We start from the raw sequence: 27,827 nt of genomic DNA on the forward strand, positions 1-27,827 counted from the left end.
TGAACTGAAAACAAAGTTCCTCTTTTGGAAATACATGTATGTGTGTTATCAAAATAATGTCCGTAAATCTTCCATTCAATAAATCATCACATAATCAGTGGTAGCCTGAGTGGGCTACCAGCTGCAAATTATGGTAGCTCCATGACAAGAATTGGTAGTCTGTGAACATGGGACTACTGTTAATTTCAATCCCTGGTATAGTGGTACATGTAGTGTATGGGTGACTATGTTAGTTTTACCACCTTTTCTGTTACCGGAGTTCGCCAACCTTAGCAAAAACACTGGTTAAATACCTACATGTAACCATATACAAAATGTATATCAAAATTTTGTATGAGTCAGTTATACATGTAATGGCCTTTTTACACTTTATTATTACTTAACAACATGCTGTGGAAAATATGGTATAGTAAACACAAAGATTAAGATAAAGATTTAAAGATGTTACTGTTTAAAGGCAAACCTGACACAATAGTTTGCCATGGTAAAAACACTGTTGGTATACAGTATGTATAGTACTGCTAGTTAAAGTATTACTACTACAGGTGTCTATTTACTTTAAAGTCTGTACACATAACTGTACACATTAAATACAATACAAGGGTGCAAGGTAAACACATGTATTTCAAGTGGCTGGCTGTTGGTTTTCATATGACATGTCACTGCAAACAATGTAGAGGTAGAATAGTTATGTCTGTAATGTATACCAGTAGTTTCTAAAAAAGTAAATTGTATGATTTAATTGCCAGCCACAATTCTTGTATTCTGTTTGTAGTCGTTCTCTACAATCTCTTTCTAATGTATAGTCAAATGGGCTTTTCGATCAAAAATGTAGCTAAATCTCCTGCTGGGGAAGGGCTGAACAGTGCATGTCAGTAAATATAATCCATCACACACTAACAGGTGGTTGTAATTGGATATCATGTGACTATACGATGGAGATGATCTAATCTAGTTCCTATACGGTATCATTACCATTTACACCTCCACTCACAGTATACAAAAAAGCGTAGTCAAAGTCATTACTCTAGAAGTCCTGAGATGCAATTTAAAATTCATACACAGCCACCCACACAGTCATTAACATCATGTCTTTGTTAATCAATCACAAATTTCTAAACAATAACACAGTCCCTTATAAAGTTAGTGTTTAGTGGTGCAGTTATATAATGTTCAAATATGCTATATTTGTCAGCTCAGTATGCTACTAATACACTGTTAACATCACTATAACAGTCAGGGTTCACTGATTGGATGAACAACTTTTTGTGCTGATTGACGACTTTGACCAGACGTAGTATAGAAACTACATGTATGTCGGCCGGCATCCACACTAGAGATGATCATAATGTGTATAGGACTTAATTTACTACAATTCTTGGTGCAATGTACCTGTAATAACATTTTGCAGGTCAAAATAAAACATGTTGCTGTTGATAGCTTAGAATCCAGTTATGTGGGAATGTTTGGCTCTCTCCTTTCCGCTACCACACCTGACATTTTACTAGCACTGTAGCAGCAATTTATTCAAACCTAAAATTAGGTCATGATTTCCCATAGCGACATTACATACGGTAATCTTATCTACATCCTACAGCTCAACCCTCCGAGTTGGTTCTAATCTTGCAATGATTAAAACTCTTGATGTTGCACCTCACTACAGATAAAATATAAAACCCTATAAGAATTTGTACCTGCTCTCTGGCTGTAGCTTCTGCCATAGTATACATTGTATTCTGCTAGCTGAATACCACCAAGAGTTGTAGGGAATATTATGTTTACCCATCGGTTTTGATTATTTTTTTGATTGTAGATGGCGTAGAAGCAAACTGTGATTCTTCCAATTGTACTGCTGGTCAGTATTGGGATTCTGGTGATGATGCATGCCATGAGTGTGAACCAGGCTACTAGTAAGTATTGCAGTTTAGTTGACAGTGTATGTTATGAGTGTGAACCAGGCTACTACTAAGTATCAGTTGACAGTGTATGTTATGAGTGTCAGTGAACCAGGCTACTACTAAGTATCAGTTGACAGTGTATGTTATGAGTGTCAGTGAACCAGGCTACTAGTAAGTATTGTGGTTCAGTTGACAGTGTATGTTATGAGTGTGAACCAGGCTACTAGTAAGTATTGAGATTCAGTTGACAGTGTATGTTATGAGTGTCAGTGAACCAGGCTACTAGTAAGTATTGAGATTCAGTTGACAGTGTATGTTATGAGTGTCAGTGAACCAGGCTACTAGTAAGTATTGAGATTCAGTTGACAGTGTATGTTATGAGTGTCAGTGAACCAGGCTACTATTAAGTATTGTGGTTCAGTTGACAGTGTATGTTATGAGTGTGAACCAGGCTACTAGTAAGTATTGAGATTCAGTTGACAGTGTATGTTATGAGTGTCAGTGAACCAGGCTACTAGTAAGTATTGAGATTCAGTTGACAGTGTATGTTATGAGTGTCAGTGAACCAGGCTACTAGTAAGTATTGAGATTCAGTTGACAGTGTATGTTATGAGTGTCAGTGAACCAGGCTACTAGTAAGTATTGAGATTCAGTTGACAGTGTATGTTATGAGTGTCAGTGAACCAGGCTACTAGTAAGTATTGAGATTCAGTTGACAGTGTATGTTATGAGTGTCAGTGAACCAGGCTACTAGTAAGTATTGAGATTCAGTTGACAGTGTATGTTATGAGTGTCAGTGAACCAGGCTACTAGTAAGTATTGAGATTCAGTTGACAGTGTATGTTATGAGTGTCAGTGAACCAGGCTACTAGTAAGTATTGAGATTCAGTTGACAGTGTATGTTATGAGTGTCAGTGAACCAGGCTACTAGTAAGTATTGAGATTCAGTTGACAGTGTATGTTATGAGTGTCAGTGAACCAGGCTACTAGTAAGTATTGAGATTCAGTTGACAGTGTATGTTATGAGTGTCAGTGAACCAGGCTACTAGTAAGTATTGAGATTCAGTTGACAGTGTATGTTATGAGTGTCAGTGAACCAGGCTACTAATAAGTATTTGGGATTCAGTTGACAACATGTGTCATGAACAGTGTGCCCTCTTATGCCATTTATGGTAGCCAAATTTTATTGTTGTGGGTCAAAATGATAAAAACTGGCATTTCTTGTGAGTAGTAAGAGATAGGGAACACCAAATTTTGATGCGCCACTAGATATTGTGAGTCAGTGTTGCATCAAAATGGCTTAGTCTTAGAGGGCACACAGGTCGTGAGTGTGAACCAGGCTACTAGTACACTTTCATATCAGTGCAGTTCCCTCTTTCATGTCATTAAACTCATTACAGATAGTACATGAATGTGTGATATGTTTACTTTATTATGCTATTTAACTCTCTAGTACATACTATGTTCAATATATTTAGGCATTTAACTCAGCTATACTATAATAGTTGTTGTTCGGTCTCTATTGTGACAACCTGGATCACCTTTCTTTTGTTGAATTACATCTATTATTCTCTAGTCTTTTGTTCTCAACAATGAAATACAGGCTATTTTAAACCTAACTACGTCAACTGTGTTATGGCTGTATTTGCAAATTGTCTGTACCACACCCCATAGCCCCTTAGGAATTACAGTCTATTGATTACAGATTTGTATATCTCATCAAATCTTATGATGCAGTTTATAGCATGAATCTTTTATTCGTTCTGGTACTTACACGTTTGAAAATAATAAAACAGGACATTGTAGGAAAAAAACTTTGGAATACACCAGGAGATATGATATCAGTTGTATGAAGTAGAGTCATACTTATTAGAGATATACCAACCAATTGTTAAAGGCCAGGGTTTCAGTCCCAAGTTCTTGCATTATACTGATATTATACCATGCATGAGCCAGGTTCAGCAAAAAATATGGAATATATGCTCTAGTCGTTCCAGAAAATACTCATGACCTAAGGATTATCACTACCAGTCTAGCAACTCGTAGTGGCAAGGGCCGCAAGGGCCCCTTAAGTCACTCAAATTTATCTAATTATATCAGTAGAGCCATTATGATGACAGAGGGTCATTCTTTTGTTAGTGTCTAACATTTTCTCTGACACAAGTTTCCAGGAACTGTTTTTCATAATTTCATTGTAATCCAAATCTGAACTGAGCCTTTAAAGTGATAGTGATAGTGAAAATAGTACAAAAAGACCTGAACATTGAGGCCTGTATGCTTTCTAAGCCAATTTGATGTGCCATTCAATTTACACACAGCAGTTGTACTGTTTCTTGTGACTCACCCAACCTTGGTGTTCCCCCATCTCTTACTATGTGGTGACTAATGTTAATAAGGAAACATAGTTTTTAGCATTTTGATGCACAGCACAAAATATTGTCTTTCATTGGAGAACTCATTGACTGATTGAGATGATTCTCGATTGTACATATTTTATTGCTATCCAAAAAAGTTATGTTGTAATGACATTGACAGCTTTTAAAATAAGTTTCTAGTTAAATTGCTAGCCATGATTCAAAATATTATATGACTGAGTTTCTCCCCAAATCATAGTATTTGCTGTGAAAATTAATCTAGTGAATGAGTGGGCCTGTGATGCTGGAATGCGCTAATTAGAATAGAAGGTGTTGAGGCAATTTATATCTAGCTTTAGTAGAGACATGTACATTGAGTGATTCATACTTTAATTTGAAGTGATACTTGTGTACAGAGCCTTCCTAATTGAAAAGTTTTATGTTGATGGCTCCAGCCATTTCAGACTGCAAACAGGAAATTGAGAATATGTCGCCCTCGCTCAAATTGGGGGTATCATCAACTCATAGTACTCATAGTACCGTTTCTTAAGAGCTTTGTCCCTTGGTATTCTGTAGAAGTGTAAATCAGGGATGTTTTTTGTATTGTTCAGACATCGAGGATAGCAGCAGTGCTCTATGATTACCAAGTAACCTATACCATGTATACCCCCAAGGTACACACAGACAGGAAGTAGAGCGCCACCATGGCATATTTTGCAAAGGCCTATTAACCATATCTAGATAGCCATTGATAATGAATTGGTTATGTGTTTTTATTTTTCAGTTGTGTTGGTGGTGCCAGTGCCCAGCAACCATGTGGTATAGGGGAGTATAATAGTAATACTGGGTCTTCATCGTCAGGTGACTGCCAGGTAAGTAGAATTAAAGGTTAGGTAAATTTGACTACCACCCAGTATAGAATTAGAGTTAGGCAAGTATGCTAGGTGAGACAGGTGACAGTTTGACAGAAATGAGTTAGGCAAGTGTGAGTTAGAGTTAGGCAAGTATGCTAGGTGAGACAGGTGACAGTTTGACAGAAATGAGTTAGGCAAGTGTGAGTTAGAGTTAGGCAAGTGTGCCAGGTGAGACAGGTAACAGTTTGACAGAAATGAGTTAGGCAAGTATGCCAGGTGAGTAGAGTTAGAGTTTAGGTAAACATGAATATCAGGAGAGTTACCCAAATATGCATGTCAGATGAGCTAGGCAATTATGACTGTTGGTGAGATAGGAATGTGTAACTGACAGGCGAGTTGATAGCATGATAAATTAAAGTTAGGCAAGTATAACTGCCAGGTGAGAGGGTATGATGGTATGAGTCAGCAAGTAAGTTGTATGACTGTCAGGTGAGAAGGTATGATTGTATGATGTAGTAAGGCAAGTATAATGTACTGTATAACTGCCAGGTGACTAGTTGAGTTTGACAAGTATGACATACTGTCAATGTGAATACATTGTGTGATGAAATTAGAGTTAGGTATGTATAGTAGACTCAGTGTGAGATGAAATGCATTTAATTCTATATTTTACTGTTCTCTACCAGACATGTGATTCAGGTCAAATCAGTACTGCAGGGTCAGCATCATGCACTATATGTCCAGCTGGTTCTAGTTGTACTACATTATCAGGAGCTATTGCAGCGTGTACTCTAGGTGACTATTCCTTAGCAGGTGACTTAACATGTCAATCGTGTCCCAGTGGTTATATCTGTCCAAGTACTACTCAGGAACCTCAGGTAAATATACTGTAAATGTTTCCTAAGTATAAAATACTTTAGTACTAGTAAAGTTAACTTATTGGAATCTAGTTTTTGAAACAAATACGTAGTTTTCATTCGAATTACTTCGATGTTGTCAGCGTAATGATGTTATGCTGTGTGGTCAGGTGACCTCCAAATGGAATCACCTGACAGTAGACTTCACTATTAGTAAGTATTACTACTATGAAAAATGAAATCAATTATCAGTTTCTATTCTACAATGAATTGAAACTTTGTCGTTATCATATTTCTTAGTATGAAACACTATCTACTATGTAAGTATGGAAGACAATTCTCTTCTAGAATTTGAAGACAAAACAACCCTATCCATTTACTAGCATTGTAATGACCATAGCTGGCCATTAACTACCACGTAGATTGATTGCTATGAATCCAAATTTCAGATTCAAGACTGATGTGGAAAGTTAACTTGAACTGATTCAAGTGATTACCAAAGTATATGAAGTTATTATACTAATTATAAGTAATTAGGTTTTATTCATTTCTAGTTTATGTAAAGATGTGTCTTATTTATTGATATTGTCTTTCACTGTTTATGTATATTTTTGTTTATGTAATAATAATAATAATAATAATAATAATAATAATAATAATAATAAACTTTATTGCAACCTTATCTATCATTTCAGATATCAGTATAGTACAATAAAGTAAATGCATCTTGTATCTTTCTATTTATAGACCTGTCCTGAGGGTAATGTTCCGTCCAGTGATCAGCAGAGTTGTGATTTATGTACAGCTGGTAATTATGCATATAACAACAGTGTTAGCTGTCAAACATGTCCTGCAGGTGAGAAACATACCGGTGTACTTAAAGTTAAAGTAACATATACATGTAGAAGTGATGATTGAAAACTACAACTGAATCTAGATCTGGATACATAATTGGCACCACCTCTTTAGGAGTATCACACCACGACTGACAGACTGACTGACTGATTGATTGATTGATTGAACGACTGCTACTTACTGACTGACTACTACTGACTACCTGACTGACTGACTGACTGACTGACTGACTGACTGACTGACGGCTACTGACTGACTGTCTGACTGACTGACTGACTGACTGACTGACTGACTGACTGTCTGACTGACTGACTGCTACTGACTGACTGACTGATTGACAGAGTCGGACTGCCCAATTGACTTGAGTCACTGAAAACTACTGACTGACTTTACCATGTGAACTATTCAATGTATAGAAATCATGTATGTGTGTGTGTTTATTTAGATTTTTAAAATCTTACACGTAAATGCCTGTGCAATAAACATATTATAACTTGTATTTCTGTTTTTCTACAGATATTTACTACTTTTACAAATGTGCCAGTGGCCTGGTAATGCAATAAATATTATTATTATTACATTTTTAATCATATTTTCTTGTTTTTTTTTTGTAGGTTACGAGTGTCCTGTTGATGGTATGGGTGCCCCAGAGCAGTGTTCATCTGGTATGTTAGTGTGTTTAAAATGTCATCTTAGTAAGATTGATGGCGGCAAAATTGACTGACTGATGAAGTGATTGATTGATTGATTGATTGATTGATTGGTTGATTGATTGATTGCATGTATTGAGTACCTTAATCCAACATTGATTTGCATGATTCGGGAATTCATAAAATCTATTAAACCCAAAAGAGAGAGAGAGAGAGAGAGAGAGAGAGAGAGAGGTATGCATGTGAGTTGACAGAGCAAAGTAGTCAAACCCGATATTACCTGTAATAACAGTGAGTGAAATATGCATGTGAGTTGACAGGGTAAAGTAGTCAAACCCAATATTACCGGTACCGGTAATAACAGTGAGTGAAATGTGCATGTGAGTTGACAGGGTAAAGTAGTCAAACCCAATATTACCTGTAATAACAGTGAGAGATATGTGCATGTGAAATAATGGAGTAAAACAATATTAGTCTATGCTTAGATATGCATCTAGACTGATACATGTGAGATGATGGAGTGTGACAAGGGCAAAATACTTGAATGCTATCATTGCATGTAATAACATATATGCATAAGAATGCAATGCCAATGCCTTTTAACATGCCATGTTCTAAGAGCTGCCTGTTTTGCCTTGCCATGCTATATTTTTTTTTCTCCAAATGCAGCATGAGGAGATATTTTTTCTGTTTTAGTGTACATGTATAAAGACTTTTAAGTATTATTATTTTTGTGTTTTGAAAGTTTTTGCGTGCATTGAAAAGATTCATTATTTTTTTGCTCTTTTTTTATTTGCAATTATTTACATTTTGTTAGGTTGGTATAGCAATGAAGGTTCAGTTAACTGTACTGAATGTCCCTCAGGATCTTACTGTACCTTGACAACGGTAACTAAGTGTAATAGTGGTTACTATAGTTACGCAGGACAGACATCTTGTCAATTATGTCCTGGTGGTTATTACTGTGCTAATGGTAGTTTACCAATCAGCTGTGACTCTGGTAGTTATGCTGTCAATGGAAGTGAGAGTTGTACTCCCTGTCAACCAGGGTTTTACTGCCCAACAGTTGCTACAACAACACCCCTAACATGTGATGAAGGTGATTTTATGCATTATTTGAATGTGTATTTCAACTTTGTGTTTATTTGCTGTCCTGACATTTTGTGTTGTCCAATCATAATCATAGCATTCACATTGTCCAATCATAATGGAGACATTCTATGTTGTCCAATTGCATCATGGTACTTTTATGTTATCCAATCAAATCATGGCATTTTATATTGTCCAATCACAACCATGGCATTTTATGTTGTCCAATCACGACCATGGCATTTTGTGTTGTCCAGTCAATATCATTGCATTTTGTGTTGTCCAATCATTGTCATATCAATTCACGTTGTCCACTGTCATGTCATTTGTATTGTCCAATCAAATTGGCAGTACTTTGTGTTGTCCAATCAAAGTCATACCATTATGTGTTGTCCAATCACAGTCCAAGAATTTTGTTCTCCAGTCCAATCATTGTACATGTTACAGAGATAATAGAGAGTCTTGGTATTAAACTCTGTGTCTATTATTATGTTCAGTTTACAATATGGCACTACTTGTATATTTCATTTGATATAATTGACATGTATGTATATTTTCAATGGTGGATATTCACCACCTTTCAGAGGCCATAAAATCATAATACATATATTATTGATTATGATGATTTGTACACTGGTTGTTAATTTACCATAAGTATCATATTTTGATAAAAAGCATATTTATTTTGTAATGTGATATTTGTACCTATGTTTTTCCATAATGCCATTAATTTTGCTTAACGCTGTTTTTTTTTATTTTCGGTTTCTTCTAAATGAATTACACACACAGGTTGGTATAGTAATGAAGGTTCAGTTAACTGTACTGAATGTCCCTCAGGATCTTACTGTACCTTGACAACGGTAACTAAGTGTAATAGTGGTTACTATAGTTACGCAGGACAGACATCTTGTCAGTTATGTCCTGGTGGTTATTACTGTGCTAATGGTAGTTTACCAATCAGCTGTGACTCTGGTAGTTATGCTGTCAATGGAAGTGAGAGTTGTACTCCCTGTCAACCAGGGTTTTACTGTCCAACAGTTGCCACGACAACACCCCTAACATGTGATCAAGGTGATTATGGTTGTCACAAACACAACTTACAGACTTTTCATTGACTAAAGGATGCTGACAACATTGTAAAACTAAAATTTTTGACAGACTTTACAATGACTTTGATTAACTATGTTGACATAATGGAGATAACTTTATTGCAAACACAATAACATTTACTTACCAACAGTATTCATTTGACTCTGTTGAAAAATATATTGGTATATGAATAACTGTTGTACCATTCATTGACTTGATAAACTTGACATACAGACAACATTGACCTGACAAATTATGAAACAACACTTCACATGTATAAATGTTTGTTGGCTCAAACTTTTGTAATTTTTTCACTACATGTCTGTTTGTTGGCTAAGCTAAATCTTTACTACATGTCTGTTCGTTTGTTTGGTTAAGCCAAATCTTCACTACATGTTTGTTTGTTCGGTAAAGCCACATCTTCACTACATGTTTGTTTGTTTGGTAAAGCCAAATCTTCACAACATGTCTGTTTGTTTGGTTAAGTCAAATCTTCACTACATGTTTGTTTGTTTGGTAAAGCCAAATCTTCACTACATGTTTGTTTGTTTGTTTGGTAAAGCCAAATCTTCACAACATGTCTGTTTGTTTGGTTAAGTCAAATCTTCACTACATGTCTATTTGTTTGGTGACACACATCTTTTACATAATCATATGTTTGTTTGGTAAAGTTTACTGATCATAATGTCTATATGTATGCTGTCACCTAATGTCAATGTCTGTATTTTATGTAAACTGTCTTTTACTAGATGGTAAAGACCCCTCCCTCCTCATATGATGTTCAGTAATTTGTATCATGTGAAACCAACCAACTCCACCATGTCTGTTAGTTTGATGAATCTGTCCTCATTTGATGTCTATCACCAACCTGTTATGTCTGTTAGTTTGGTGAATCTGTCCTCATTTGATGTCTATCACCAACCTGTTATGTCTGTTAGTTTGGTGAATCTGTCCTAACTCATTTAATGTTTCACCTACTGATGTAATCTACTGTCTGTTAGTTTGGTAAAGCTGTTCTCATTTGATGTATCATCAACTCACTATGTTTGTTAGTTTGGTAAATCTATCTTATTCATGGAATGTTGTACTGTTGTTGTTGTTGTTGTTGTTGTTGTTGTTGTTGTTGTTGTTGTTGTCATATATTGTAGCAATTACCACTGTTTGTCATATCAATGTAAAGTTCCATTTGTGCTTTGCTTGTAATTACCAGTTGCTATTATCATTTTCCATGCAAGTTATAATTTTGCTTTGCTACATAGGTTGGTATAGTAACAATACAGGCCAAGATAGTTGTGATGAATGCAGTGCTGGCTTCTATTGTACATCAACACAACAGACTAGCTGTCAAAGTGGTTACTATAGCTTAGCTGGCAGTACATCGTGTACTGTATGTCCTGACGGCTACCAATGTTCCAATGCTGGCAGTTTGCCACAAGCTTGTCCAGATGGATACTATTCATTTAGTGCAGCTACCAACTGTACTTTATGTGAGGCAGGATTTTACTGTCCTACTAACGCCACACAAACACCCACACCATGTGATACAGGTGAATAGGCTGTCAATATATGCACACTTTAGGTTGATAAAACCAAGTAGTCAGTATTTTATTGTACTTGCACCATTTTATTATGCTGCCAGGCGTTAACGCTATGCTGCATAGATACATGTAGAGCTGCACTGCACAGTAGTACACTAGTAGTAGCACTGTAGGTGTATATGTAAACATTTGAAATGATGTTGAATGGCAGAATGAAGGAGAGAGAAGAATGTTTAGAGATGGTGACTGAGAATGAGTGATAGAATGAGAGAGAGAGAGAGAGAGAGAGAGAGAGAGAGAGAGAGAGAGAGAGAGAGAGAGAGAGAGAGAGAGAGAGAGAGAGAGAGAGAGAGAGAGAGAGAGAGAGAGAGAGAGAGAGAGAGAGATAGAGAGAGAGAGGGGGGGGAGGGGGAGGGGGAGGGAGGGAGAGGGTGGGGAGTGGGTGGTGGGGATGGATGTACAAAAATTGAGACTGACATGAACACGAACTAAATTATAACCTGTGCATGTTATTATAGGTTGGTACTCATCCAGTGGACAGTCGTCGTGTACAGAATGTAGTGCAGGTAGTTACTGTACACTTACAGCAGAAAGTACATGTAATAGTGGTTACTATAGTAACGCTGGACAGACATCGTGTGAGTTGTGTCCAGGAGGTTATGAATGCTCGGATCCCAGTACTCCACAGATTTGTAGTGAAGGTAGCTATGCTAGGAATGGTAGTGATGCATGTACTGATTGTGAAGAAGGTGAGTACAATGTCAAATCAACTCTATCATCTATACAAGTGTATATATGGTGGTAAGTTCTCACCATACTTTATTTAAGTTAATTACAGTGACTCTTTCATATTGTGTATAAATCAATATATGGTATGTATATCTACAAGGTCAAATGTGTCCTGATTCTGTTCTTAACATTGATTAACTTTGTGTTAATACCGTTATGTGGTATCATAACATGTGCCCTGATTATGTTTGTGTGCAAATCAGTACTTGATACTATCTACACTATGGTGCAATGTGCCCAGATTCTGTTGTTAACAGTAACACTATAACAATGTTTCTGTACAAATCATGTGGTACCATCTGCTAGGCCAAATTTGTTTTGGTTTGTGTAGTGGATACTTTAAGTTTATGTTTATCTACAATCGTTAAATCTATTTAAAATGTGATACTCTCTAGTAGGTAAAATGTGTCCTGGTTCTGGTTGTAATTATTAGCAAATTATTGAACCTATTTAATATGTGGTTCCACCTTCACGTACACTAGGTAAACAGTGTCCTTGTTTTGTACTATATATTAGCTCTATGTTTATGTACAAATTATTAAACCTATTATATGGCACCATCTACACTAGGTAAAATGTGTCCTGGTTCTGGTCGTATGGAGCCTATAGAATGTGAATTGGGTACCTATGCTAATGAGACTGGTTCCAGTGAGTGTAAACCTTGTCCTGGTGGCTATAAATGTTCTGATCCGTCCCAGTCTCCTGTGTTCTGTATTCGTGGAGAGTACAGTGCAGGAAGTACCAGTATTTGTTCACCGTGTCTAGATGGAGAGTATGCTGATGTCAAAGGTAGGATTTTAACTAATTTATGTCATAAACATTAAAATGCTTAAAGTTAAAACCATTTTTCAAACAACAAACTTGAAAGGATATACAGTGCTATCTTCTTTATTAATCTGTACACATCAGTTTCCTTAGAGTTTCCGGTTAGTTAAACGATTTAAGTGAGTAAGGAGATCTTTAAGGTATATTTTATATTAAAACTGCACTAGCTATGACTAGAGTATTATTTTTTTGTTCAGACAACAACAATATATTCACTGAAAACTGTTAAAATACCAATAATTAGACATTGTACAAAATATTTTATCTATAAATAGTAGAGTAATACATTGGAATTGTGATTCGGTTGATGTTGTTTTTTGGGTGTCAATCCAAAGAGACATTGACACTGACCTTATGGATAGTCTTGTAACAAGACATCAGATCTGCGCTTGGAAGATTGATGAATAAAAGCTAAGAATGACAGTATCGCTTGTGTCTAGAGCAAGACCTTGATAGTGCTTTTGGTGCTATGTGACCTGTGGTTGCTTTTAAAGTTAGCAGAATTGTCTGAGGGTCTAGTAGCTAGACTATACACTGAGTCATTACAATATATCAGACAAGTCACAAGATAAATCTTTGTGGTAGTTTCAGTCATGATATCGTTGTCGCCAGGACATTTGCATTTATTATTTTTGATCTTTGAGTTAAACAGTCAAAAAGTGGCAATCTTTCATGTAATTGTGTTTTTGTCTTGTAGCATCTTCTTCGTGTACAGCTTGTCCAGCTGGTAGTAGTTGTGAAGACCCTATGCAATCACCATCACCATGCTTAGCAGGAGAATACAGGTCAGTGTAACCTGCCTTCTTATCACGTCATTATTTAATATGCATGATAATATGTGTTTTATTGTCCTTGTCTTTGTGTTTTGAAATAAATTTAAGTGAAGAACTGTTGGAACAATTGCTCTTATTTGTGGAGCCTTGATGGATGAATGGTTTCAGGTGGCTGAATCGGAATTTACAAGTTGTTGGGTTCAGCTTTGTTGCAGCCGTTTGTTTCTGAGTGGCAAAAGTCCTTGGGCAAGATTTGAACCACAACTGTACCTCAGTCAACCTGTGCAATATTAAGGACCTGGTAGGATAGAGATTGCTATGTGAATGCTTTAATCATATGTGTCTGTATATAAAGGCTGCAATGGATTGTATGCTCCCCAGGGAGTTGAGGAATTATAGAGAGCTGTACCATTATATGTATACTATGGGGGTAATAATTGTAAAGTACCCTGAACACAAGTTTTGAAACATGCTATTTAGAAATAATATTACATGTATTATTCTTATTACAGTGCTGGTAATTCTAAGTACTGTGAGTCATGTCCATCTGGGTGGTACTCCTCGTCTAACAGTGATTCATGTACTGGTTGTCCAGCAGGAAGTGCATGTCCTGATGCTGGACAAAGTAAGTATTTATCAGTCCACATAGTCATGGACGTTTGAACCACCATACATTATTAATGTTGTTCCTGGACTGTATTATTGTATTCTTCAATGGCTTCAGCCATCGGACTACAGTAGCGCCCTCAGAGTTACCCGATGGTATTCCCCCTGCCCTTTGTTTTTTTAAATCCCATTGTCCAAAATAAGTTTTATTTTTAACTGTACAGCAATGTATACAGTGGTACGTATGTAATAAACCTGAGAATGTGATGTGCTATAAAACATTGCCTGTCATTAATCAGGCTTTCAACCTCGGAAATAGTTACTACATAACAGCCATCATGGTAATAGTTATCTACTAGTGCCCTCATAGCCAGGCAATAAGTGTATATTATTCACTGGGCAATACAACAAATTATACCCTCTGTATTTGTATAACTTATAGGTCCTGTGGCCTGTGATAGTGTATATTATTCACTGGGCAATACAACAAGTTATACCCTCTGTATTTGTATAACTTATAGGTCCTGTGGCCTGTGATAGTGTATATTATTCACTGGGCAATACAACAAGTTATACCCTCTGTATTTGTATAACTTATAGGTCCTGTGGCCTGTGATAGTGTATATTATTCACTGGGCAATACAACAAGTTATACCCTCTGTATTTTTATAACTTATAGGTCCTGTGGCCTGTGATAGTGTATATTATTCACTGGGCAATACAACAAGTTATACCCTCTGTATTTTTATAACTTATAGGTCCTGTGGCCTGCGATAGTGGTTATTATTCACTGGGTAATACAACAGCTTGTTACCTGTGTCCGGGTGGATATGAATGTTCAAGTGCAAACTCCTTGCCTGTATTGTGTATAGCTGGTACATATGCCATCAATGGAAGTATAACATGTGAAGACTGTGATGCTGGTTTTTATTGTCCAAGTGATGGACTGTCTGAACAAATCAGGTAATGCAACACAGTTTGTTCTCCAAATTGTAGATTTAATTTACTAGCTTTTTGAAGTTGCAGTATATGTCCAGGTGGTCTATAATGTTAACATGCTAATTCATTGTATGTCCATAGTCAAGGTACTTCCCTGTAGTGCTGGCCAAACAAGTTGTAGTGATTTTCCAGGTGGTCTATAATGTTAATATGCTAATTTACTGTATGTCCATAGTCAAAGGTACTTCCCCGTAGTGCTGGCCAAACAAGTTGTAGTGATTTTCCAGGTGGTTATTAATATTAATATGCTAATTTAGTATGTAGCTATAATCAAGGTATTTACCAAGCTAGTACTGGTTCAGTAAGTTGTAGTGATTGTCCATCTGGTCTGTAATGTTAATATGCTAATTTATTGTCATTTGCAGCTGTAATGAAGGCACCTACCAAGACAGTACTGGTCAAATAAGTTGTGATGATTGTCCAGCTGGAGATTATTGTACTGATACATCATCAACTCCTACCAGTTGTGATTCAGGATATTATTCATTGGTTGGTATTACAGCCTGTACTGAATGTCCTGCTGGACATGAGTAAGTGTTTATTTCACCTACCAGTTACTACATGTAGAAATGCTATGACAGAACTCCATGATACAATGTATGTATATGGTCAAGAAAATATGCAAACACTTATGCAAATAGCCAGAGTATATGCCACACTTGTACACACATACACACACACACACACACACACACACACACACACACACACACACACACACACACACACACACACACACACACACACACATCACATCACATCACATCACAGGGTTGTGTCATACGAGTACATGTACCTTAAGTAACTATGATAAATTGTAAATATTGACTTAAGATGATAATGTTTAAATTGTGAATTAACAGATGTCCAGATAGTACTGCGGAACCAGTGAGTTGTTTAGGAGGAGAGTATTCTACAGCTGGTAGTACATCATGTACACCATGTAATGAAGGTTATTACTGTCCAGAACCACCATCAACTACACCTATCCCATGTCCATCTGGCTGGTATGCTGACGCTACAGGAAGTACCAATTGTACAGAATGCCCTACAGGTAAGAACCCCCTCCACTGCTCCCATCCAATATCCATCAAGTAAGAACACCCCTCTACTACACCTATCCAATGTTCAGTTAATAAGCCCCTCCACTACACCCATCCCTTCATGCATGTATGTGTGTGTGTGTGTGTGTGTGTGTGTGTGTGTGTGTGTGTGTGTGTGTGTGTGTGTGTGTGTGTGTGTGTGTGTGTGTGTGTGTGTGTGTGTGTGTGTGTGTGTGTGTGTGTGTGTGGTGAGGAATGGATGGGTGTGGATGGATATATAGATGGAGAGGGGATGGGTTTCATTGTTGTTCCATAAAAAGTAACCGTTAGAATGTTATTTTCTTTGGCCAGCATTTGTTATTAATGTATGTTTATTAACTCAATGTTAGTTTGTTTGTTTGTTCATTATAGCATTAAATGTGTTTGTTTGTTTGTTCTTACCTCATTAGTTTATTTGTTAGTAACAGTGTTTATTTCAATGTTTGTTTAATTTGTTTTATAGGTAATGAATGTTCCGATGCGACTGCCAGTCCTGTGGAGTGTGTAGCAGGGTATTATGCAGACCAAATGGGATCTACTGAATGCCAAGCTGTGAGTATTTGCTACTTATGGACAGTAAAAAAAGTATCTTAGAATGTAATTGTGTTGCCCCCAGCCAAACCCAAAATGTATATTTTGGCACCTGGTAGGATAGAGGGTGCAATGTGAATGCGTTAAGCCGATGTGCTTATAGAGACCTTAATAGGTTGTGTTTTTTCCAGAGAGTTGAGGGAATATAAAGGGCCATTGTGTCGTTATAGGTCTGTGCTGGAGGTGATAATTATAAAGTATGTTGAGCACAGTGTGGGAAAGCATTATAAAAAATACTAAAATTTTTGTTATGATTATTGTATTTTAGTGTGCATCTGGTTACTACACTACAGTAAGTGGTACAGTATCATGTACAGAATGTCCAGCTGGTTCTAAATGTCCACTTAAAGATAGCGATCCAATTGAATGTGGAGTAGGAGCGGTAAGTACCAATGCCATTTACAACAAAGTAGATATCCAATGCATGTATGCTATAGTAGTTGTCTTTTACCTGTTAGTTTGTACAAAGCAAGATAGTATTTTACTGTGTTCAAAAGTACTGTTTTGTTGTATAAAACAGTGACTTCACCTGTGTGTTGCTTGTGTGGTAGTCATGTAGTGACTTTAACATAATGTTTAGTTTATAGTTACTGTATTGATAATACTGGATACCTTTCCTTTGTGTTGTCTAGTGTGTTATTTATAATTACTTAAACACCTTGATCAGCTACGGCAATGTTATTATAGTGTTTAGTATTGTATATCTTTATCTGTGTGTTTAGACTGTGTACTGTATAGTTACTTAACATGATAGTGTTCTGCTAGTGAAATCTTAATAATCTTCAATGTCTTTACTTTTGAGTGTGTTTTTTGTAAAAATTATAGTAACTTAAATGCCCAGTGTTTAGCTACTGTAGTGGTAGTAGTGTGGAAATGCTTTACATGTGTGTTTAGTTTTTTGTAAAAATCAGATATTAAAATGTAGTATGACTGCTGTAGTATTAGTAGTGTGGAATTTCATTACTTGTGTGTTTAGTTTCAATTTGTAAAAATCAGTTATATTGCTGGATTATAGTGTTAGTAGTTTTGAGTGGCTTAATTTCTAATAGTGTAAGTTCTGTTGTAAAAATCATAAATTGTCGTTACTTGTTACCTCAGTGTGTTTATAGTAGTAGTCTTGAATTGAATTAGTACAATACCAAACTTTTTAGTGTCTTTACTTAGTTAGTGTTTAGTTATTATTCTAAACACTATGTTTATCTCTGTTCTCTGCCAGTGTAAGACATTCCCCATTGTACTATATAGTGCAACATTCTACCAATGCAACACTTGTTTTCCCAAAGCTGTAAGATAAAAACGCAACCTACAATGTAAACCCTTCACATTTACTTACGCACTATAAATTTACCGCACCAGCTTCTCTGAAGTTTCTTCTCAAGTACCCAGGATTGGCTATTAAAGTTTACTATCGGTACTGCCATACAAAGCTCTGACTTAGGTGTACATACATTTATAAGCCATATACATATACATCCAGTTGTGCTTTACATGCTACAAACCAGAATTGACTGAAACAACAAATTGCAAACAGTTCCCAGTGGAGCTTGTGCATTCTTGTATGTTGCTCCAAAACATTCCAAACTGAAATGGTCCAGTCATACTGTTTTTGCTGATATGTACTCTGATGTCAGCCAGTGCCATATTCTATCATATGTCTTGTTATCCAGTCTTCTACACATTCTAAAACTTTAAACTCCAGTATTTCACTGCCAGGTTCTCACATTAGTGTTATCTTATCAGTGGAACCAAAATCCATGGTATCAATGCCATGTTCTTGCATTAGTGTAATTTTGTCAGTGGAACCAAAGTACAAGGTCCCAGTTTCAATGCCAGGTTTTCCCACTCTGTTATTTTATCAGTGGAGACTTAAAGGCCCAGGTTTAAATACCAGGTTTTCCAATTCTCATATCTTATCATTGGAATCATAAGGATTACATATAATCTTCTTTTGTTTTGATCTGGATCATCTTTTTCTACAGTTCTGCCTGACAGTTGTTTTTAATTCACACATAAATTTGAACTCTAATTGGAACTGCGCCCTTTGTATCAGTAGCCCCGTCTACACGGCACTAAAAATCCTACCTGAGGTAGGATTCAGGATACAGTAGTTTGAAGCCCGTGTAGACGCAAACGTGTCCTGAACCTGTCCTGAAACTGTCCTGACTTAGGACACCTTTGATAGGTTTCCTGAAACCCTCCTGACTTCGTCCTATGTACTGTCAGGACGGAACACACGTCATCTCCGTTCTAACCTTCCTACGTGTAGACACAAATCTATCCTACCTCAGGTAGGACTTGGGACTGCCTCAGGTAGGACGACCTACGTGTAGATGGGGCTACTGTCAGACTCCTGCTATTATACTTCCAATGACCTACTAGCGTATTTACTTCAAGTATGATCAAGTGAAAATATAATTTCAAATAAAAATAAAACACTCACGGAAACGCACAATATTCTGGCCCTTATAAAAAAATGCAGAAACCAACTTTCTACCATCTTCACGACACTACTCTCAATTGCATGACATTACTTATTTTACACATTTTTAGGTTAACATCCTTGCATAACATTGATTGCACGACATATTGTTGCATGACATTACTTACACTAACATCTTTACATAACGTTGATTACATGCATCACATAACATTGTTGCATGACATTACTCACATTAATATCCTTGCATGACATTCATTGCATCACATAACATTGTTGTATGCCATTACTTACATTAACATCGTGGCATAACATTGATTGCATCACATAACATTGTTGCATGACATTACTTTACATTGCATAGGTTAACGTCCTTGCATAACAATAACATTAGACATACATGTAATGCATTGCATAACACTGTTGCATGACATTATGGCAAAAATAACATGACAGTAAATGAACATACTGAAAGCAATGGGTTTTCTATATATAATGTAATCATATTGTGTTGGTGTAATATTGGTATGTTGATAGCATTGCAATCTGTTAATACAGTAAATCCTCACTAAGTCGGACAGTTTTAAGTCATTGTAATTTATTCCTGGCCATTTCTAAATTTTATTTTATTCCTTTTTTTCAAGAAATTTTTACTGTCAATGAAACCTTTCTAGTGATTACATCTAAAATTGTAAACATTTCAACAAGGTCCATGACTAAAGTGACACTTTGTGAAAATATTATATTCAAATATGATAATAATATCTGACAAAGTGACACTTAAAAAGAAAAACATTCCAATATGTGTGACAAAGTGACACTTGTTGAAATGATTGCATTCAATTGTCAGAATCAAAGTGACCTTGAAAAACTTACATAAAATATTCATGATAAAGTGACACTTGTTGGAAAAATTACATTGTTTCTGTCTAAGTGACACAAAAAATATGCCAGTAAAAAACTGTTTTTTCCCAACCTCAGTTTTCTCTTTAAAGCCTGAGAGCAAACACTTAGTGAGGATGCACTGTTAGAAGTGTTGGGTGATTTTAATGTTTTATATTCCATATTTCTTGCTCTTCTCTGTCTCTCTCTTTCTCTGAAGTTTTCATTATGTTTGTTGGTTTGTTTTTTGTTTTTGTCCCATTTCATCCCATCTGTAATCGCACTGCCATTTGTTTCCATGACAACCGATGTTTATGACATCATTTCATCCAAAGACCAAGGAGGTATTTCATGTTTTAATGTGAAGTATTTTGTACTACGTGTAGTTCTGTAGATTTAGTGTGTAGATGAATTAACCATTAACCAAAGTTCAATATGAATATAACATACTGACTATCGTTGGATGTGAACCACTCCATTGTACAGTCATGTAGTGTATATTAATATAATTGACTTTAATGTTAGACATGATAGTGTAGTAATATTGACCACTAATCAATCTAATGTAACAGTACAATGTATTTTGATGGCTTTGTGTCAGTCAGTGCTGTCTTACATGACATCTGTATTTTACTCTGTGTGTGTGTGTGTGTGTGTGTGTGTGTGTGTGTGTGTGTGTGTATGTGTGTGTGTGTGTGTGTGTGTGTGTGTGTGTATGTATGCATGCATGTGTGTGTGTGTGTGTGTGTGTGTGTGTGTATGTATGTATGTATGTATGTATGTATGTATGTGTGTGTGTGTATGTATGTATGTATGTATGTATGTATGTACTATGTATGTATTTATCTATATATATATATATATATGTATGTATATATGAATGTGTGTCACTGTTTGTGTGTGTGTGTGTGGGGGGGGGAGGGGTTGTGGATATGAAAACTTGTTTCTTTGTTAGTTAAGTATTTGGTTTTTGAATGATGGTACAAATGTATAACTCAATTGATTGGTGTGTGATGAGACAAATTTGTTCAATGATTTATTTAATTGATGTGTTATCTTTTGATTGGTGAGTGATGCTATGATACATTGGCTTAATTCAAATACATATTAATGTCTGATGATTGATAATATGCAACTGTAGAGGGCGCTCTTCTGAGTTCTAAGACTCTGAAGTGAGATTGATATTAATAAATTGATCGTTCATTTGAGACACTGTTTGTCGGTTGGTGAGTACTTGACTGATTTGATGATTGATTGACTGGTTAACTGATGATTGATTCATTGGATAATTGGATAATCAATAGTTGATTGATTGGTTCATTGATTGATGGATTGAATGATTGAATGATTAATAATTAATCTATGGATAAATGAAGTAAACATTTACATATCTATATTTCAGTATTCACCAGCTGGATCCGATACATGTTATACATGTCCTGCTGGTCAGTCCTGTGGTGATCCAACTGGTTCTCCTTCCCTGTGTAGTGTAAGTATCTGTATTCAAAGTTTATAGTTTAATTGGAGAATGAAACAAATTGGAGAAATATATTGTCAATTTGGAATGTTTTGAATTTTATTTTGAGTAACACATGGTAACCATTGATGTCACCACATTGAGTCACTATCAGAGAGTGTGGTGATATCGTACAGAAGAAATTTAATACAACATTGCTGCCGAGATGTTGAGTGACCAAAACGTAATCACGTACTTTCTGTTGAATATATGCAACTAGCATGCATGTCGTGTAATATGTTGCTATATATTTAACATTTGTCGTTAAATAGGTTGTCGACTTTTCAGTCCAATTGTATTGCTTGTATATTGTTTAGCTAATGCTATGTGCACATGTCCATCAACCTTATATCTCCCTACACTGTGTATTGCAGTGTTTATCATTATTTTTCACTATGTTGTTGACTATTACACAATGGTACATTAGCCTATGTACATGTACTGTGCCTAGCTAGTCTATGTATTGTGTCTAGCTAGTCCCATGTACTGTGTCTAGCTAGTCATAATCCATCACCAGTCTATACCCATACACGTACACTATGAATTGGTTGAACAATGAATATTCATGACCCATGAATTGGTGATTATACCATTTCCCAAGTGTCCATCACCACTCCCTGACCCCATATCATGTATAACATATAATTTAACATTGCAACAGGTCGGGAATAGTCTGCGTACTGTGTCTAGCTATTGGTATGTGTACATCACCACTATAGTACCTTACACTCTGTGATTTACATAATTAAACATTATTGTTCTCTAGGTTGGTGAATATTCCAATGGTACAGCCTGTGTGCAATGTCCAGCTGGTGCCAAGTGTCCGTCACCTCTGTATGACCCTATAGCCTGCCCAGAAGGTACATACCAAGACCAGGAAGGTCAATCTACATGTTATCAATGTACTGCTGGCTACTCCTGTTATGATGAATCTGTTGCCCCAGTAACATGTAGTGATGGTTACTACAGTTTAGCTGGACAAGTAGGATGTATGGTAAGTATATAAACTGGTGTTGTAGATGACAGTAGATAGATGCATATATGTAGATGACAGTCATATAGCTTAACACATAGCCGAACATTTTTGTGTGAATTATATAATCACACAGCATATAATACATGTACTATCTAAAGGTAAATAGTGTCTATTTTATTGGACATGTACATGTAACTTACATGTATTGTAAGTGTTGTTAAAACCCAAGTCTAGTCAGGAGGGTAAAGAGTAGACTTTGACTGTTATTTGATATAATGAGTGCTATGTTGTGAGTGTGACTGTACATTTGACATAGTCCATCATAAATAATGCACTGCCATTTCCATACTGTGGGGTAAATAGTGACTGCAATGCTGACTTTATAATTTGATCATGATAACAGCCCTGTAGACAGTGGTGTGTAATTAATTACTGCAATACCATGACATTGTAAATATGATTATTACTTACAGCCCTGTGGAGTCTATCAACAGTGAGGTAAATAAGGACTGCAACACAGTGACTTTTGACATTTAATTATTACTTAAGTTACAGCCCTGTAGACAGTCAGGTAAATAATGACTGCAATACCATGGTGTTTTAAATTTGATTATTACTTACAGCAATGTCCAGAGGGACGATGGAGTAATGCAGGTGCAGCATCTTGTCAACTATGTCCAGCTGGTCAGCAGTGTCTAAATGGATCAACACCAATGCTACCTGAAGACTGTGATGCTGGTTACTATGCCCCTCAGGCTAGTGGAATTTGTTCACCATGCTACTCAGGTAAGTGTAAAACAGTAGATCCTTACTAGGTGAAAGCAGTACTTTACAGGAGAAATGAAGTGGCCTCAGTGTTTCATGTGATGTTTTTTTTATAAATACACAAAGATACAAAGACACATTTCAACTCTAGACAAACAATAACCGACACATAACACACACACACCAGGATCCTTAGGCTTAACCCAATCACATTGAAAGGTGATAAAGCATTGCTATTCTTTTACAGTGCAGTAGAAACCATTCTCACAAACCAGAGCTGTTATTTCTTCCGCAAACTTTGAAATAACAAGTTGACGGTGTTTTGGACGGTGCTGTAAAAGAGGCTGTGGTTTGCGACGATGGATAGAAACACACTTCTAATGATTTCATAATTTGAATTGTGGAATGCTATCATTACCATTATTTTGACAAGTTTGTCCTTGTTTCCTTGTTCATATAAGATGCTAAGTTGAAAAGTAAAATATTTCAGATTTTAATGGACTGAATTGATCGCTTATTTTCACAAATTGTAGGAACATACAGTGATGCAGGTGCTGAGTACTGCAGTAATTGTCCAGCTGGTAGTTCCTGTTTAGATCCAAGTATCAGCCCTGCCACCTGTGGAACTGGTTTTTACAGTCTTGGTGGATTGGTAAGTCTGATTTCTCTGTCACCTGTGTTTTTACAGTCTTGGTGGATTGATAAGTAACATTTCTCTGTCCCTTTGATACTGTGTTTTATGGTCTTGATGGATTGGTAAGTAACTTTACATGTAATGATTTAAACTGTGAAATATACTTTTATGGCTTAAAGCTTCTATACACTGTCACAAGATGTGTTACTTTCACTAAGTTAATTCTTGTATCACATTTCACCCATGCTGGAAGATCAAAATAGAACAAGGTTGACCCTTTTTCATGTGCACCTCTAGTAATGCATATGTAGTACATGGAACATAAGTTATGGAGTAAACCAAGAAATTGACTTATCATCAATTGTATGACACACCAAGGTGGTACTGAAATTCTGTTTCAGGTAATGAGAATTATGTAGCAGCAGTTAAAAGTGTGCTGTTTTCACAAAGCTAGCATTTATGCACTGTAAACCTATGTAGTGAAACAGTATTGTACACAGGGTGGTATTTTGTATGAGTTTGCCTGTATAAGCAAATATAGTGTAAAGCTATGAAATATATAGAGCAGTCTTGCACACACAGTATATTACTTTCAATAAGTTAGTATTCACATACTGCAAACCTATGGAATGTACAATCACATATTGTTTTCAATAAACTAGAGATCATGTACTTTAAATTCAGGCAGTGTTAGTATATGACTATCTTGTTTGTTTTACAGGTGGTAGCATGTACACCATGTCCATCTGGCTTTTACTGTTCTTCAGCATCGCAAGCACCAACACCATGTCCAGGTGGAACCTACTCAGTTACTGGGCAGGATAGTTGTGATGATTGTCCAGCTGGTCAATCTTGTCTTAATCCTGGTGATAGTCCACAGAATTGTGATGCTGGCTACTACAGTGAACTGGTAAGGCTCTGAATAGTCTACACAATCTTTACATGCAAGGATTCTGCTCTTTGATTTGTATAATCATATTTACTTTGAAGGGCATATGTAAAGTGGTGTTTTATGTGTCTCATCGTCTGTAAATACAGCACCAGAAGACATTTGTAATTCTATCAAGGGCAGGTACCAACATTAACATTTCAATTACAAGAATACATGTATAATGAGTGTTATGTAATTTATTTTTATTTTTTATTTTCTTCACAAGCAAGTCAAAAATACACAATAATAAAAATAACATGTACAATAGACTACAGCAAGACAGAAAGACCATACATGTGTACCCAAAACACTAGCGACAAACAAAATAAAAATAATACAAAAAACAACAAAATACAGCCTGTGAAGGGAATGGACAAACAGGTGCCAAGAACCTCTACTAGTGTCCAACCAACGAAGCATTTCATTTGATGTATAAAAGCTTAAAAACTCAGTATATGTCACTAAATAGTTTATGTTGTCCATGGTTACCACATCTGTATTGTCATGGTTACGATGTTTTGTCATTGTTCTGTTTCCATTACCAGGGTGACGCCCAGTGCCATATATGTCCAGCTGGTAAAGACTGTATGTATTCTAATGTAACATTATCCGACTGTGATGTTGGTCAGTACAGTACACAGGGACAACAAGGATGTACAGATTGTCCAGCTGGTTACATGTGTCCAAATAAAGACCAGCAACCCATACCATGTCAGTCAGGACAACATACCAATGGTTTATCAGCCCAGATTGCCTGTACAAATTGTACAGCAGGGCAATACTGTTCTGATCCAGCGTAAGTTTGATAACAAAGTTTAGAAGTCTTTTTAGTATTACACTTTTTTTTATTCAGTCATATTGATATTCAGTGCCACTTTCCCCCAGACCTGATCCAGTGTACATGAACAATTATAGTAAAATTCAAATTCTAATTTTAAGTTTTGTGTAATGTAAGACATACTGCCTACTTCAGTGACTGTGACAGAACCCCATGACAAGTGAGTGCAAGTGTTGTGTACTCGATGTATTTGCACAAGTTCTGATAGTGTTCTCTGCCACCGGAGAAAACACTGCCTGCACAACATAAGTGCAAATACCACTAGTTTGTGCATGCACCAATGCAAGTAAAAACTGGTACATATGTAATAATTCACATCATATGCTCTTTGAATTTATGTGGTGAAAGTAAAATATTGTCAGTTATAGTGTTTACTTCAGACACAGTTCAACTTTTATCACAAAAGTTGATGACCTTCATGTATTTGGAATACCCAAAACTTATTAGAAATACTGTTAATTTTAGTAACTACAGCAATTTGCTTAACCCTCAAACGACTTGATTTCTAGTAACTATATGTGATTACCCTATAGGCTGTCAGTCTTTCAAGGATTAACATAACAGTACAGTCACAATGTTCACTAGATAACAATTCTTTGTGTTTATCTTTAATAGAGTTGCTCCTCAGTCATGTACGTCTGGTCAGTATAGTTTAGACATGGCAACATCGTGTACGGAATGTCCAGCTGGGTATGAGTGTCCATCAACTGATGCAGCACCAACACCATGTACACCAGGCTACTATGGTGAGGGGTCTGCCCTTTCCTGTACAGAATGTGATGCAGGATACGCTTGCCCTTCTACCAAAGATGCATCAGTGAAATATGCATGTTTACCGGGTAAGTTAAGGACTCCACTCTTATATATAAAATATCTATTAATTCTCTAATAGATTACCAGTGATTATCTGCTAAGGATAGATGCGACAGAAGTTGAGATAATACTCAGTAAGTTATGCACATGTTGTTTTGCTTGTCAATGTGTGTAATGCTAGGATGAACCCTACAACATTGTCAGTAAGGATCATTTACCCAATTACCTGTACTTTGATTAGCTATGTGTAATTATACATTGTAAACGTTAATTTTCATACAACATTTGGTGATTTGCTTAGACCTTGTCACATGGTTTGGATTAGTGACCCTTTGTGACCTCAATTTGCATACACATGGCAATAATCGTTTTCTATTTCCCTAGGGCACTATTACAGTAGCACGAGACTAGCCCTACCAGTGATCTTCTTTCACTCAGGAAAGAATACATGCCTGAGAGTGTGATGTGTTACAAAACACATATTGCCTGGCCATATTCGGGCACTAGTAGACATCATATTACTTCTTGCATTGTTATGTAGCAACAATTTCCCTCATCTTCAGCCTCAGGAATAGTTGCTATATAACAGTCCTTGTGGTATTAGACATTTACTAGTACCCTTATAGCAAGGCAATAAGTGTCTAAGTTTACATTAGACTGCATGATATTGATACATTCCTATACCTCTTTCTCATTCAGGTTCCTATGCCTTGGCAGGATCATCTTATTGTACTTTTTGTGGTGCTGGCAAGTACTGTCCAGATACTGATAGTGCTGATAACATAGGAAATTGCCCTAGTGGACTGTATTCCTATGTTGGTTATAGCAGCTGTGTGAGTTGTCCTGCTGGCTGGAAGTGTCCTAGTACTGATGGTAGTGCTAATGCCCAATGTTTAACGGTAAGTGTTTTAGCACCGATCATAGTGTTAATATAATAACCCCTTGTGTCTTGGTAAGTGTCCGAGTACTGATGGTAGTGCTAATGCCCAATGTTTAACGGTAAGTGTTTTAGCACTGATCATAGTGTTAATATAATAACCCCTTGTGTCTTGGTAAGTGTCCGAGTACTGATGGTAGTGCTAATGCCCAATGTTTAACGGTAAGTGTTTTAGCACTGATCATAGTGTTAATATAATAACCCCTTGTGTCTTGGTAAGTGTCTTATTACTGATGGTAGTGCTAATGC

At 36.4% G+C, this 27,827-nt stretch overlaps 2 protein-coding genes across 2 annotated transcripts; both read left to right on the plus strand.

The window, feature by feature from the left end:
- Positions 1-441: 441 nt before the first annotated feature.
- On the plus strand, positions 442-13,593 carry LOC144439943 (uncharacterized). Its single transcript, XM_078129176.1, has 9 exons — positions 442-499; positions 1,814-1,910; positions 5,037-5,124; positions 5,793-5,984; positions 6,711-6,819; positions 7,433-7,483; positions 11,703-11,933; positions 12,544-12,762; positions 13,496-13,593. The coding sequence occupies exons 1-9, from the start codon at positions 442-444 to the stop codon at positions 13,591-13,593; spliced, it is 1,143 nt and encodes a 380-aa protein (XP_077985302.1).
- A 3,193-nt stretch (positions 13,594-16,786) lies between these two features.
- On the plus strand, positions 16,787-25,681 carry LOC144439944 (uncharacterized). The gene is made up of 9 exons (XM_078129178.1): positions 16,787-16,810; positions 17,118-17,231; positions 21,571-21,657; positions 22,451-22,678; positions 23,284-23,446; positions 23,959-24,077; positions 24,781-24,969; positions 25,536-25,575; positions 25,620-25,681. The coding sequence occupies exons 1-9, from the start codon at positions 16,787-16,789 to the stop codon at positions 25,679-25,681; spliced, it is 1,026 nt and encodes a 341-aa protein (XP_077985304.1).
- Positions 25,682-27,827: the final 2,146 nt, after the last annotated feature.

The sequence above is a fragment of the Glandiceps talaboti genome, chromosome 9 (genome assembly GCF_964340395.1).
Source record: "Glandiceps talaboti chromosome 9, keGlaTala1.1, whole genome shotgun sequence".
NCBI lineage: Eukaryota > Metazoa > Hemichordata > Enteropneusta > Spengelidae > Glandiceps > Glandiceps talaboti.

Coding starts and splice junctions, on each gene's coding strand:
- LOC144439943 (XM_078129176.1), top strand. CDS start 442: ATGTTACTGTTTAAAGGCAAACCTGACACAATAGTTTGCCATGGTAAA. Junction 1,911..5,036: donor GAGTGTGAACCAGGCTACTA/GTAAGTATTGCA, acceptor TTTATTTTTCAG/TTGTGTTGGTGGTGCCAGTG. Junction 5,125..5,792: donor CATCGTCAGGTGACTGCCAG/GTAAGTAGAATT, acceptor GTTCTCTACCAG/ACATGTGATTCAGGTCAAAT.
- LOC144439944 (XM_078129178.1), top strand. CDS start 16,787: ATGGGATCTACTGAATGCCAAGCT. Junction 22,679..23,283: donor CTGGACAAGTAGGATGTATG/GTAAGTATATAA, acceptor TATTACTTACAG/CAATGTCCAGAGGGACGATG. Junction 23,447..23,958: donor TTGTTCACCATGCTACTCAG/GTAAGTGTAAAA, acceptor CACAAATTGTAG/GAACATACAGTGATGCAGGT.